Source organism: Haliaeetus albicilla, chromosome 29, assembly GCF_947461875.1.
Source record: "Haliaeetus albicilla chromosome 29, bHalAlb1.1, whole genome shotgun sequence".
Taxonomy (NCBI): Eukaryota; Metazoa; Chordata; class Aves; order Accipitriformes; family Accipitridae; genus Haliaeetus; species Haliaeetus albicilla.
In genome coordinates, this window is record NC_091511.1 from 6,877,082 (window position 1) to 6,891,689 (window position 14,608).

Consider the following 14,608-nt stretch of genomic DNA (forward strand, 5'->3'; position numbering starts at 1 on the left):
CAGCTTTCTCGCTGGCTGGGCATGAGAAGCTGAAAAATCCTTGACTCTAGTCTAAACGCTACTTAGCAAGAACTGAAAACATCAGTGTTATCAACATTCTTCACATACTGAATTCAAAACATAGCACCATACCAGCTACTAGGAAGACAATATCCCAGCTGAAACCGGGACAACTGCATAAAGAAAATGCTCTCTGCTTCGCTGAAGTATAGTTGAGGTGATTGAACTTATGTCTTAATTCTATGATTAATTTTAAGTTCCCTTTTAATTCAAATTCTAAGTCTAGAGTAATCTTTTTCAGCTTAAAAAACCCTCTTCCTTTCCCTAGCTTAAAAAGAAAGGGGTGATGCAATGAAGGTTTTGTAAATAAAATATGGAACTTCTAGAAATTTTATGGAGTCTTCTGGCTAATAAATCTCGAGAGATGTATCTATAGTCACATACTTCTAAATACAAATGTTAACCACTCTTTTTAGACTTGACTAACTGTCCCCCACTAGTGTGCTGTTTGCAAACTGTGTGGCATTCTAATGGTTGACACTTTCTTCCTCTTAAGATTGACCTCATGTTTGCAAGACTGTCTGTGCCAACTGTTTCTGATAATCTTGATCTCAGAGATGACTCGTATCTCAGAAGCCTGGATATAAGAAATATACGGAGCTTAAATGGTAAGCATATTTACACATCTTTAAAAAGAAAACGCTACTAAAATCGGTATGGAGTGCACATTACAGAACCCAAGTTTCTCCACAAGATGCAGAAACTGATTCCCTGTGTACTTGAGATCTGAGGAGGTGGTGAGTGGGCTTAAATTTAGATGTTTCAAGTTGTCTGTTTAGATAGACCTGTGTTTCATGTTTCTTTGCTTGGCGTATGTGCATTGTTCCAGTTTGCCACAGAAACTGCTTCAGATGAATAGGTAGAGCACTTGATAGAGAAGAATGTGTGATAGTTCATTAAAAAAAAAAACCCAAACCCCAAACCCCCAAGTTTAAAATACCTGAATCCTGACTTGCTCACTGTTTAACACTGACTGGTTTAATTGTTCCTGGCTGTCGAAAGAAACTTAGTTTTCGGAATCCTGTAGAAGGGCCTTACTGAAAATTGTTGGCTGCAGTCTAAAGTATGAAAAAGCTGTTGAGGGCACCAGTTACCTGATGTGATACTGAATGTTATGTGTAATCTCTAATTTTTAAGGTAATACAAAGCAAGTAATCCAAACTTGTTTTCATAGACTTGAAGGATAAACTGTAAGCCATTGATCCAGTGTAGCATAAAACTGACTTGTACCTGTGTCGTGGTTTCAGCCCAGCCGGTAACAAAGGACCACGCAGCCGCTCGCTCACTCCTCCTGCCCCCCTCTGGTGGGATGGGGAGGAGAATCAGAAAGGAGAAAAGGGAAAAAAAAAAAGTAACCTCGAGGTTTGAGATAAGGACAATTTACTGGGACAGCACAAAAAGAGACATTACAACAACAACGGTACTAATAAAAGAATATACAAAACGAGTGATGCACAGTGCAACTGCTCACCACCCAGAACCTGATGCTCCGCCACTTCCCCCACCAAAAGCTGAGACCCCCCCCATTTATATACTGAGCATGATATCACATGGTATGGAATAGCTCCTTGGCTAGTTCAGGTCAGCTGTCCTGGCTGTGCCCACTTCTAGGTTCCTGTGAAAATTAACTCTATCCCAGCTGAACCCAGGACAACCTGTTACTAGGATGTTCTGTACTTCAACATTTTTTCTTACAGGCTGCAGAGTTACTGATGAAATACTACACCTAGTGCCAAATAAAGAGAACTTCTGGCTCACGCTCCATGCAATTAAACTGTGGGCAAAACGTGAGTAATGTGATTGTTTGTGATCTTTAAACTTTTCAGACGCACCTCATGCTGAAAAAATAATAGCATTAGAAGTCCTTCAGCTTTGGATAGCTGTTTAAATAACAGTTTTTTACCCCCATGGGGTAGATTCTGTGTGTTTTTTAATGGGGGTAGAGTGGGGAGAAGAGGGGAGTACCTACAAGACAAGGCGCTTGCATTGCTTATCAGGAACTTGACTACAAAGGATAAAAATGCCAAGTGAAGTATAAAAGCTTGATACATAAGGAATAAGAAAATACCGTTTGCGCATGTGACTAGAGCAAGTGCTAGAAGAATGGCAGAACCCTTTTATTAAGGGAAGTTGGATGAAGCAGTAGCTGTAGCAGTGCAGGCAAATTTCAGAGTAGCAGTATTTTGGGAAGTGGGGTGGTAACAATTCTTTTTCTCATCGCTGTGAGGACCGACAATTTTGACCTCATTGCACTGCAAAAATAACTGACTTTGAGGCTGAAGTGTACTAGGTATTCTATAGATTGTGAAGTTGGTGCTGTAAATTTGAAGGAGTATACTTGGGTATTGAAAGAGTACAGGCTAACGACAGCGTGCCCATTGTAGGACGTGGCATTTACTCCAACATGCTGGGATTCCTTGGTAGGGTTTCCTGGGCCGTGCTAGTAGCAAGAACGTGTCAGCTCTATCCAAACGCTTTGGCTACTACTCTGGTTAAGAAGTTCTTGGTTTTTTTCAAAATGGTAAGAGCTATTTATGACTACTTTAATTTGCAGAAAGTAGTTACACTTTTTGAGGTAGTTCTTTATATAAGATTTACACCAACAACATTCAATCCTACCCTGAATTACATGGCAGAGTTTTAAATGGATGGTGAGTTACTGGCTTTTCTTACACAGGGAGTGGCCAAAACCTGTATTGCTGAAACAGCACAAAGAGAGCAATCTTAACTTACCAGTATGGGACCCTAGGGTATGTAGACATTGAATTCAGAAGCCTTTAAACTTTCTTCTAGCCTAAGCTGCTGGTGCTGAGCACAATTGTTTTAACAGCATAGGTGAACCCATGAGACCAATATCATGTAAAGCCTATCATCACCCCAGCCTATCCACAGCAGAACTCTACATACAACGTGTCTACATCAACGCGAGTGGTAATGGTAGAGGAGTTAAAACATGGTAAAGTTCTTTACATGCTTATTAACTGATTAAAAAGTATAATTCTTGCTCTATGAAACCACATGATCTGAATTGGTTATATTCCGTGAAGTGTTCCACCCTTTTAGGCAGAAGAGTCCTCTGGGAAGTATATCTGTGGCATGCAATAAGGGACCAGTTTTACAATGAACTGTTGTAGTAGACCTGCATTGTGTCAAGGGAATTCCTGCTTTTTGATCTGTCAATCACTGTTCAAAACCTGGATCTTATAAAGTTTATATCATCCTCTGCTAGTCTTAAAAAAAAAAAAAAAAGGTAATAAGGTTTTCAACCTTAACTGCAGGTCTTGCAGTTACAAATGAGATTCTCCAAGGAAAATCAGACTGGCCAACGCTCTTTGAACCATGGAACTTCTTTCAGAAATACAAGTATGTTTGAAATCTGTTATGTGAACTTGAAAGTATTCACTTACTGGTTAGCATAGTGAGTTTTAGCTTGCAGTCTAAATAGAAGATGGCATTGATGTTTGTTTTTCAGAAACTGGAGGCAGTCATATGAATTTTGGACAAGTATAGGGAAGATAGAAAAGACTGTATGTGTTATGCCACTGACACTGTTTTTATGAAAAGAAATCAACTCTGATACTTAGAATGTAGCAGAACGCAATTCTAAAGGATGTAATCAGTTTTTCTTCAGTTAATACTGTGCTAAATGCAGGATATAATCTGTCTTGTCTGGAAGTCACATTCTATACATTTAAGGCAGTTTTGGTTTCACTTGAAGGAATATAAAGTCCTGAGCTAGGATATCAATTTTTCTTTTCTTCTAGACATTATATTGTGCTGACTGCTAGTGCCTCTACTGAAGAGCATCACTTAGAGTGGTAAGACTTGCTTTGAATGTGGATTCAATAGATAATTGACACTCAATTCAGTGTTGCAGTTAAAAAAAATAAAACTTTCAACTGTGCAACTGGGCATGGAATACAGTACCAGGTTAAGCAGACAGTTCATGAGCAAAACTAAAAGCTTTCCTGTGAAGGGAGGTTAACATAAATCTTGCTGTTTCAGAAGTTAACCTAAAGATCTAAGTCATGATGAGAAGGAACAAAGAGGGTTAGTGTGTGTATGCCTGAAGGTCAGATGCTCTGTGTCATCTGGAGTAGCAGATGCAAGGAGTCTAGGGAGACTACTTACCCAATGCTACTTCAGTTAGGAAGGTGTTCCTTGTTGCAGAGCCTGAAGTAAGCGGGGATTACTTGATGTCATCAGATGTATAGTGGACACTGGAGAGCTAGATCTTTTACTGACTTATAGAGCAGTGGTCTCCAAACCTTTGTGCACTCCTGTGAGCAAAAAAAGAAATAAATTTTTAAACACATACTTGCAGTATATATCTACTTATTTACAAGTTACATACACATTACTGAAGTTCTAGTATTTTCTTCCCGTACCCAGTGGATTGTCTTGTGCACCCCCTGGCGTACACCCCCCCCCCCCCAACTTTGAAGACCACTGTTGCAGAGCCGTGGAAGACTTGGTTTCATAACTTTTTTACTGGATGTAATATTTAATTTAGGACTAGATTGCACTCAATGCTAAGTTGCTCTGGTTATGTAGTCAGCCTATTCCAGAGCCTCCTTTTCTCCCGTGAAGTGAAACAAGGCTGTTTAATCTGGGTGAAACCTGACTGTCTGCACAGAGCATCTGAATGCTGATAAATAGTGTTTACTAAGTTTTAATCTAGTAGTGTGCTCAGGCATCTTATGTTTAGTGCTGAAAAGGATCATCTCAGCACGCTTGGTAGTGGATAGGTACATTGCAGGGGTGCTGATCTACTTTGTGAAATGTAATGTGAGAACCACTTCAGTTAGAGAAAATGACTGCTTATGACACGACATTTGTCACTGTCTCAAGGGAGATATGCCAATAATAACTTGTTTAACCTGTGTGAATGGGCTGACTAACTGTGAATCTTGAAATAAGGGGAAACGGTGAGGAATTAAGGTACTGTAATGTGTGTGGTGTTCTTACTCTTAAGAAATGAGTACTTTACCTGCTTTGCTCAAGTAAGCAAGCAAAATAGCTCTGTGTAACAGACCCCTGTTCTGAGGGCACCTTGGTTATACTTCAAAGTTTGGCTTGTGCTTTAAGGCAAATAATTTAATTCTTGTGCTATCTCTGAAAGACATCTTCTCTCATGTTTAAAAATAGCTTTAATAGGTAATACCTTTTACCTGAACTTTTTAATGTATTCACTTAAAAATCGTATCAGCTACAGCTTGATGTCAGTCGCAGTTAGGTGTACAACAAGGAGTTATGGGCAGAGGGCTTAGAGCCCAATAGTTTTTGATGTGAAATGTTTTTAAGTGAACAAAGCTTATTGTATCTCCAATAAAGATGAGGAAAGTTCTGGCTCCAGTAAAAGCTGATGTTTTTTGCAGTGACAGAAATGGCAGCAAATGGGGCTTAGTTCTGCATCTGGGAAAATGAAAAGCAGAGGAAAAACTTGCTTCAGTTTGTCTGCTATAAGAACAAGTTTAGTTCACCAGCTCTGGAATGGATTTGGGAATAGATGGCACATCTCTGTTGTTCATCAACATAAGATGCTTTTGAAGAACGTAGAGTTGTGACTGCTTTCAAAGCTAGCAGTGTTTTAGGTAAAAGGGTGAAATGCCAGTACTTCATTTAAATGAAGAGCCTTTGTGGTCATGATACATTTCTTGGGTAAGTTTCTGCTGAGACTGTGTTGACTAGATCATTTGTTTAGTAAAGGAACTATATTTTTCAGTTTGGCTGGAAAAGGGTAAACTCTTTTCACGGGTCAATCTGCAGGAAGAATTGCATCTTTACTCAGGTGTAATTGAACAGTTGTGCTTGAGCCTTTTCTAAACTGTTCTTCTCCTTGATCTTAGGGGTAAAAATGAGTTTTGCTGCTCTTCAAAATGCAGCCAGAGGTGCTGGGAATCTGCTTCTTGTTGATATTTGCATCATAGGTGATATGTTGAAGTGTTGTATCTGACCCGTTCAAAGTACAAGTTAAACTTGTTTGCCTCTGTCTTTGGAAACTTTAAAGCTCAAATGTCACTGGAAACTTCTCAAACTACAGTGTGTGTGATATAAATATCTAGTATCTGCTCCGCTGAATGAAACTTACTACTTCCTGACTGGTTAGCATTTTTGTATTAGCATTGTATTGTAAAAAGGCATATAACGACTGTGCTGGATACAGTTAAAAATGAGTAAATGTCTCTTGTTCATATTAGGATTGGTCTTGTCAAATCTAAAATTCGTGTGCTGGTTGGAAACTTGGAGAGGAATGAATTTATATCTATTGCACATGTAAAGCCACAGTCTTTCCCTGGCAGCCGAGAACTTTGTAAACAGTGAGTTTCATTACTTTTCTGAAATACAGTTTGGCCAATGTATTGCACCTTGTTTATATTCATGCACCTCAGCTTACCTGCGAGAGATGTTCAGTTACGTACCTACTGTTTTGTAGGTATGTTGCCTGACAGGCAAGGTTCTGAGCATGTAGGATCTTTTTAAAGAAGGGAGAACTTCAGGGAGGAGTTCTCAGAGAACTTAAGTATGGGCTGACTCTAATCTTTAACTGCTGCGTACAACTAAACTCTTTTGCTTAATCCCTTCTTGAGAGTACATGCTAGCATCCAGATAACTGTCATCTGTGCATAAATGATAGATTTGTGAATCCGACTTTTTAGGAATGGCTACATGTCAATGTGGTTTCTTGGAATTGTATTTAGGAAAGTGGAAAATGCAGCAAGTGTTAACGTTGATTTAACATACGTTATCCAGTCGTTCAAAGGTAAGCCTATATTTTGCTCTAGTCTTGTAGGGTTTCATTTTTTTATTCTAGTGCGAGTTGCTTCACAAAGTGAATTGTGCTTCCTTCTGGTATTAACTATCAGATATTTATATAGAGCGTGACACATAGAAGATTAGCCTGAAAAACATAGTGTTTTGACACTTTGGCACAGTAAGTCCATGCTGAAACAAAAGTGTGTACTGAAGTCCTATACCATATACCCCATGTGAAATAACAGCTCTGCAGATCATAGTAAACTCTCACAAAGGAACTGCAATTCATGAGGTGGAAAGTCAGATGTGAAGGCAGGAGATGTCCATTTACTGGGTGTAGCTACACTTGTCAAAAACAATTGTCAGTTGCTGAACTTTGAAAGTGGGAATTAATTGTATCAGGCTCTAAAATAAGTTGTTAATGCCCGTTGAGAGTATTTTTTCCAAAATAACAGTTTGTGTATGATATCATCCCAGAACTTTGAAAGGCAGTGAGTCGTCACGTTGTAATGACATGCAGTCTTGCACGTAAATCTTCATGTTCATCTTCCATTATTCCTTTTGATAGTTGTAGAAATAAAGTAATATTGCAAGTGTTGTTAGATAATGCTAGAATAAAGGGGTTTGGGGGTGAGCAGTCGTTTGAAAGTACAGGTCTTTGCCACAATCTGTTTGCTTCTTCCCAAGCTGCCTGCTATTGTGCCTTTCAGAAGTGGATGTGTGCTGTCAGGCTTGTGCCTAGCTATCATAATGACAAACTAAGGAAATCAGGTTACTCTTCTGAAGTGACAAGTGTGTTTGGACAAAAAGTTCTAATGGTGGGCTCCTTTAAACTCTTCATCAGCGCAAACAAACATTTATCCATGGTACCAGCGTGAGTGGTGTGTTGTGTTGCTCAAACAACATGAGTAAATGCAGTAAAAGCTGACCTTCTTTTTAGCTCGTGCTTTGGGATATGAGAAAAGCACAGAAAAAAGGCATCAAAACTCTTGTCTGAGTTTCAAGCCAGGTGGGGTGACTTCCTCAGACTTGCAGTCTTCTCTGAACTGATGCTTGTCTTGTAAGTTACATCCAGTGGCACTGTTTTTCAATGTTGTGGCAAATGTAAATTACGTCAACAAGGTTTATGTACTGCTAAGAGGCTAGAACTAATGTTAAATCCTGTATTTCTATGCACAAACTTTATTAGCATAGCTGTGTGTTCTTAGTTTAGTGAAGCATAGCCTATAGTATGTTTCAGATACAGGGTTTGAATCCAGAGAGATTGAACAGAAAAGGTATTTCTTGAGAGGTGTGATATCCTTTGGCAAATGTGGGAGTGACCAGTAGTTACATGCAGGAAAGCTTTTATCATGTGCCTTGGCTTTGAGAGAATGTCTTTAGAGGGCAGAGTTGATGGGCTCAAGAGTATAAGGCTCATAGTTTGGAAGGCTTTTGTTAAATGAACTTTATCTCACTTTTCCATAAAAACATTATTGAATTTACTTTGAAGCAACTGTTCATACTGGTGTGAATGCTCATATTTGTGCTTTTATTTCACTTCTAGGTCTCCTGTAGAAAGACTTATAAGCCTTTTTGTTTTGGTTGCATGTCCGTCCTTTGATTCCCACTCTGTATGTTAGTAAGCTGACTTTCCAGTTATGCTCACGATAGGCTTGTTAAACTTACCTAAATGTGACTTAATTCTGTAATAACTGCTGTGCTAGTATAGCATTTTTTAGTTGCATAAAAGGTTGTTTGCAGGCAGTTAGGAAAAACTGGTTTAAATTGTGGTGGTTCTGATAAGTCAGATGTCCCTAAAATCCAGTCTGTCTTGGACAGATAGAGTTTTAACACGTGAATTAGTGGGAAAAAAAACCACAATCACCACTGTAAATATCAAATAAAAAATTAGTCTAAATCTTGATTAAGGTGTCTGGTCTCTCATCAGCTGAGCACAGTTGGGTTGATTCAGAAATTCGTCTAGATCTATTTTCAACCAGAAGACTAAGGGTTAAAGAGTATTATCTCCTTCAGGTTTAAATCAGCTCAGATGTGAGCTGCATGATTAGCAAACCACAGCTGTAACTGAGCACATAAATGCATATTTGAACTTGAATAGCGGTAATGTATCTGGTCTGGACTGGATGTGAAATGGGCATCTTGAGTCACGTTCATCTTGGGACAACTTGTTCTTTGTTTGGGCTGGACAGACTTAAAGGCTTGCTGTTTCTAAAGAAACCGTATGTAACTTGGACAAATACCTAATGCAAACATTCCCACTAAGCTACAGCACTAAATTTCCTGTTAGTTTCCAGCCAGGCTAACAACCTCAATGTGCTGAAGGGTGGTATGAAGACTGAGGCAGCTCGTGTGAAGAGAACGCATCTCCACTATTTTTTGCCTGCAGAAACCTTACAGAAAAGAAAGAAGGTATAATAAAAAGTTGGCTCTTCTGGCAATATTTTTTTTTTTGCTTTATTAATTACTTCATTATTTTGTTGTTGTTGTTTCAGCAAAGCATGCTAGGTGCTAGTCAAAATGCTAGTGGGCTTCAGTGCAAAAGGACTTCTTCAGATGGAAGCTGTTTGAACAGTTCCAGAGACACGGACTCCAGAACACCAGATAATGCCTCTTTGTTAAATAAGATTTCTAAATTGGACACTTCTACAGCAGAGAGAGAAAGGTTAGCACCATAACCTTAAAACTGTGAAGCAGCTGCTTTTTAACTGACTCACAGTCTGAATGAGGTGTAGGATTTCTTGTTGAATCTATGTTGTTCATAAGCACGTGGAGGGCTCTAATGGCTTCAGGAACAAAGCCGTCATTTCCTTTGGGCACATGGGGGGAGGCAGGTTAAAGAAATCCTTGAAAAAATTAATTTAATGTACATGAACACATATAGGAAGAAAGAATGTGATACCAGAGAAATTATTTGGTCTTGAATGTAGATCCCCATAGTTTAGCATGTAACTTGAAGCCAGAGTGTTTTATAGGTAGGTAGCTGTTCTTTCTAACAAAAAGTATGGTTAATGCCAAGCAGTATTATGTCCTAATGAAGTGCTGATCTTGATCACAGAAACACTAGAGCTGCTGCTGACTTGGTGCAGCAGTATGAGAGTTCGGGCAGTAAAAGTGTCTGTCACTTCCTGAGAAGTCTGCTTGTTCATAAGCTACTTCAGCACGGGAGGAATATGTAATCTTGAGAGTAATAGCCCAAGACTACCAAATGTGTAATGCCTTCTGTGTTCAGACCATTTGGTACTGTAGCAGTACTTTCTGGAAATGAAATGTATAGTATTTTACAAACTAGCATTTTAAAACTCTAGCATCTGACTTTTACAGAAGTGCTGTGTATCAGAAATCTGATGGTGCTACCTCGTGTAGCTGTGCCATCAGTGTCTAAGGGACTCTCCATTCCTGTTACTGATTCAAGTATGTATTGAAGTAGTGGGTGGAATGCAGTCTTTAACTTCATGGCTGAACTCTAGAAGCTCGGTGTCTCCTACAGAAATGGAGGCTACAGTTGCAATAAGAACATTGGGAGCTCCAGTTGGTTGCACCATTCCAGGACATAACACAGGTTCTCAACTCGGATCACATTTTGTCCAAGGACAGCATGAATTAAGTGGGACTCCAATTACAGATCCTAAGAATGCTGCACCTAAACGACCTTATTCAGTGACCACTGAAGGACCTCGTTTACCTACATCAGAAGAATGCCCCCCGAAAACTAGTAGACAGAGAAAAGGTAAGGAAGGGGGGGGCTAGGCCAGGGAGTGTTTGAAGTAGAATTCATTATTGATGTACAATGAATGACATAACTGAGAAGAAATGCATATATACATCCCCAGTGGATTCAGGAATCTAAATTTAAGCATAATGATAGTTTTCCTAGGAAGCAGGTGTGAGAAATTGTCTTGAATATACTGTATAGCTATTAAACAATTTTTTTTTTCCAAGATCTGGCACTAGTGACTGTTTTTTGGTCTGGTGGCAGGGTCTCTAAATACTACTGTACTTGTATATTACTGCACTGACCGATTGCTGAATGAACTGACTTATTTGAAAGCGGTTCTTAATTCAGAAAAAAAAGATACCTCAAAATGAAGAGGATATGAATCTTATAAATTTAAAAGCATGAGCTAATCTTGTTCTGGCAGATGATTTTTGAATGCCTATTGATAGGTTTGCTGCTTTAGAAATCAGCAGCCTACTCAATAGGTTGTCCACTGCTGACATGAGAGTGTGGAGTTGCTTGTTAGATCTTGTTTTTGTGGAAGCTTTCGATTAATGCTTGATTTGTTTTATTGCTATACATAACTCTCCTTAAACAGCTGTTTGTGTGGCTTGACCTCTGATTTGAGGTAGAGGCAAAGAACAACTAGAAAAAACTCGATTTTGATACTTGTAAAGAATCAACTTGCAGAACTGTTACCTACTATTGAATATTTCAAGTACAGATTTCAAGGTTTGGGTAGTAAGACTTTTTGCGACGCTTGAGATTGCTGTGTGGTAATGGTAGTCTTGTCTAAATGTTGTTTTAAGAATGGCCACTAATACACTTAATGTGTTGACTGGAAGCTGTACTCAAATATGAGGGTAATTTTAGCATAGCAATTATTCTGGGCCTGTGTATTCTGTTCTTCTAGTTAACTGGCCAGGATTCAGCATTAAAAGATGGTGGCAATCCAGAAGATGTCAGCAGCAGATCTACAGACAATGTAATTTTGAAGGGGTTTTACTCAGTGGACTAACTGGAAAGCTGAATGGACTGTTTCAATGCCTAGACTACCTCACACAAATACTCTATGTGTTTGTTGATGTAAACAAAAATATGCCTTTTAGTTTAACTTATTTCAGTCTTCATTTCCCAAATATATTCTTGTAAGAGTTATCCTTATTAGTCTTTTTAAAAGTCTTAACTGTCACTAGCTGAAACAGCTTTTGAAAAAGCCACAAAACCCAACCTGTCCTGTGACTTGGATTCAGAATGTATGTAAACAGGTTAACTAGTCACTGCAAGCACGCTGTCGTTCAAAGTGTATATGAACGTGCTTGTATTCATTTGTGCTTTCCTAGTGCATGTGCATATATTGTTCTTATCTTAAATTATTTTCCCATAGGCCACATACACTCCTGTGCATCTATCACAATGGTGCTCAGCTTCCTCAGCTCGTAGCTTTCCACTGCCTAAGACAGCCATGCACTACACAAGTATTGCCTCCCATGGAGGCCCATAAATAATTTAAATATTGAAGAAGATGCAGCAGAGGATGCTATCAAGGTATGGAGATGATAGACATGTCCCTTGCCACTGTATCTGATTTTTGTCTTAAGACTGCCCCAGCATGAGGGGGTAAACAGTTGTCATTGGGTAGTAAAGCTAAACTCAAAACACACAGGCTGAAGATGTACTTAAACATTGCAATAGCCAAGGCTGTTGTGACACTGCTAGCCACCTGCAAGGTACAGTCTTGAAAGCAGTCGACATGCCGAGAGTGGTTTCAGATAAATCCTGAAAGCTGTTCTACACGATTACATGAAAACTTGCAGTAGTCTGAAGGTCCGGTTCTGTAAACTGGTAACACCGCTTACCCAGTTAAATGCATTAGGGTTTTTTGAAGGGTGGGGAGAAATTCTGATCACATGAAGCAAATGCTATGCTATCCCTCTATTGTAATTTCTTTATAATTTGGTGTTTTTGTGAATGAAGTTTTATGTTCTTCCAAAGTATTTTTGTATCTACTGTAAAATACTGTCTTCCAAAGAGAAATTTAAAATCTTCAGTCTCTTCTTCTTTTATTTATTTATTTTTTTAATGCATATGGGATCTGCTTAAAAAGCCCAAACAACTAAAGCAAATGTAAGGCAGGGTGTGTGTGGGGGGGGGCGTGCCACAAAAAATATGTTCTACAAAATAATAATGTCATGGTAGAGTAAATTTGAGGAGACTAGGACCACTGCTTTCCTGCTTCTAGTGTTTCCAGGTTGTGAATTAACACCCTCTGAACAGTGCAGCTAGCAAACTGCATTGACAGCAGAAGTCCCAGTTTGCTGTGCGGACAACAGATACCCCTGAATTCTTTTAAAATTAGTTGCTTGGCTTAAACAGCAATTCTGAGCTCTGATCATCTTAAGCATCCACCTAAAACCCTAGTGATAAGACCCAAGAGGCATGTAGCTGTCTTGTTAGGTCTTCATTCTCTAGCATTCCCCCTACTGCTAGTATTCCAGACTTGTGGAGAAAGCATGACTATGACCATATACTTACTTTTTCCTTATTACCTCTGGTTTCCAGCTTGCTTCAAGTGCAAGTTATCTCTTAGAAAATTTGCCTTAGTGGGTTTGAGAGGTCGTCTTCTTCCTTCTCCCCTCCAAAAACCCCAAAACTTCAGAGTGCAGGGCTTAGGTTTAGTCACAGGTTAAAATGAAGAAACAGAACCCATGCTGCTTAAGTGGCTTTTAGCAGAGCTACACCTTGAGTTTGTAAAACGGTTACCTTGGTTTTGTGACCTGTGTTAAAACCATCGTATTTAAATACTGTCAAGTCTGTGTACTCGTTACAGTAGGTATACAACTTCAGCACCTGTGTAAATAAAAATCCGTCAGGAGTTTGAAGGAATTAAAGCTGAAGTAGGTGATAAGATGAACAGCAAAGCAAATGTGAAAAGTAAGTGTTTTGTAATAGTCTACAACCCTGTGATATTACCATGCTTTTAAACAAATTCTTCAACTTGAGCATCCCAAGGCTGTTAAAGGCTGTCAAAGGCTGTCTTGCCCTTAACCTCTAGGTCAGCACATGCATTTATGCAACTAGTCTCAAACTAACCTAGCTCATTGATACCAAAGTATATGCCTTTACATGGATTTACTTTATTTGTTTTTACTTTTGCTTTGCAGAATTATATTCTGATGGCTCTTACTTTTTTGTTTGTTTGTTTTGTTTTGTTCCTCTCACTCTTAGGGTGTTAAAAAGAAGTTTAGAAAGAAGTTAGGTTGCTAGTTTCCTGGACTTGATCCAGCACAGGTGAGGTTACATGCTTTACCTTAATATACCCTGACTCAGCGCTTGGCCCAGTGCAGAGTGATGTCACTGTTCTGGAGTTTCCCTGGCTATTCCAGAAGTTCAATACTGCCCCAGGACTATGCAGATTAGATTACAGCTGTTTTAAATAAAGTTCAAATTGCAACAATTCAACTGAAATACTTTCCTTTGTTTATGGAGCAAGTGCTCTGTCAAAGTGATTGAAAGAAAAGTTACTCATGCATAAAGACTGGGTGAGGGAGGCTCTTTGATGCCAGACTTCCTGCAAACTTTGCTGTTTCTATCTGCTTTCTTAGCTGGTTGCGGTGTGTGCGGCTTGGAGGTCCAGGTGGCAGGGGTGAGGGATGCACGATCAATCTCCTTAAAGAGGAGCAGCTCGGTGTTGAAATTGTGTGTGGTTAGTAACTTTGAGCAAGAAATTCCATTGCAGGAATTAACGTCTCCTGTGGTTTTACTTGTCAGGTCTAAGCAAAGAAGTGGTTCATGTGACATCACCTCCACTTCTGCTGTTGCAATGGATGTCCCTGTAGAAACTAGAGAGAGAAAGTAATAGAATACTTTTTGCCTTAATGAGTCAAAAACCAAGGACACACAAAAAAGTATCTTGAAACTGTTAATGTTGACTTTGACTTCAGGAGGGAGGAGGCTTATTAATACTGCCTTTACGTAACACTAAGCCTTCACTGGAGTGCCCAAAGCCCTATATTTGGGAGCAAAGCTTCATTTCTGGGCTCCATAGAAGAACCAATAGGTTGCCTTCTTGTT

At 39.2% G+C, this 14,608-nt stretch overlaps 1 protein-coding gene across 2 annotated transcripts; it reads left to right on the plus strand.

Annotated features, from left to right (window-relative positions):
* Positions 1-188: 188 nt before the first annotated feature.
* LOC138682898 (poly(A) polymerase gamma-like) lies at positions 189-9,704 on the plus strand. Of its 2 annotated transcripts, XM_069774441.1 has the most exons (7): positions 189-668; positions 1,758-1,847; positions 3,339-3,423; positions 3,825-3,878; positions 6,261-6,380; positions 9,114-9,228; positions 9,312-9,704. In XM_069774441.1, exons 1-7 carry the CDS (start codon positions 566-568, stop codon positions 9,492-9,494), a joined length of 750 nt encoding a protein of 249 aa, XP_069630542.1. In that variant the 5' UTR covers positions 189-565; the 3' UTR covers positions 9,495-9,704. The 2 variants fall into 2 exon arrangements, with proteins under 2 accessions (XP_069630542.1, XP_069630543.1); XM_069774442.1 differs by lacking the exon at positions 6,261-6,380.
* The last annotated feature ends 4,904 nt before the right edge of the window (positions 9,705-14,608 follow it).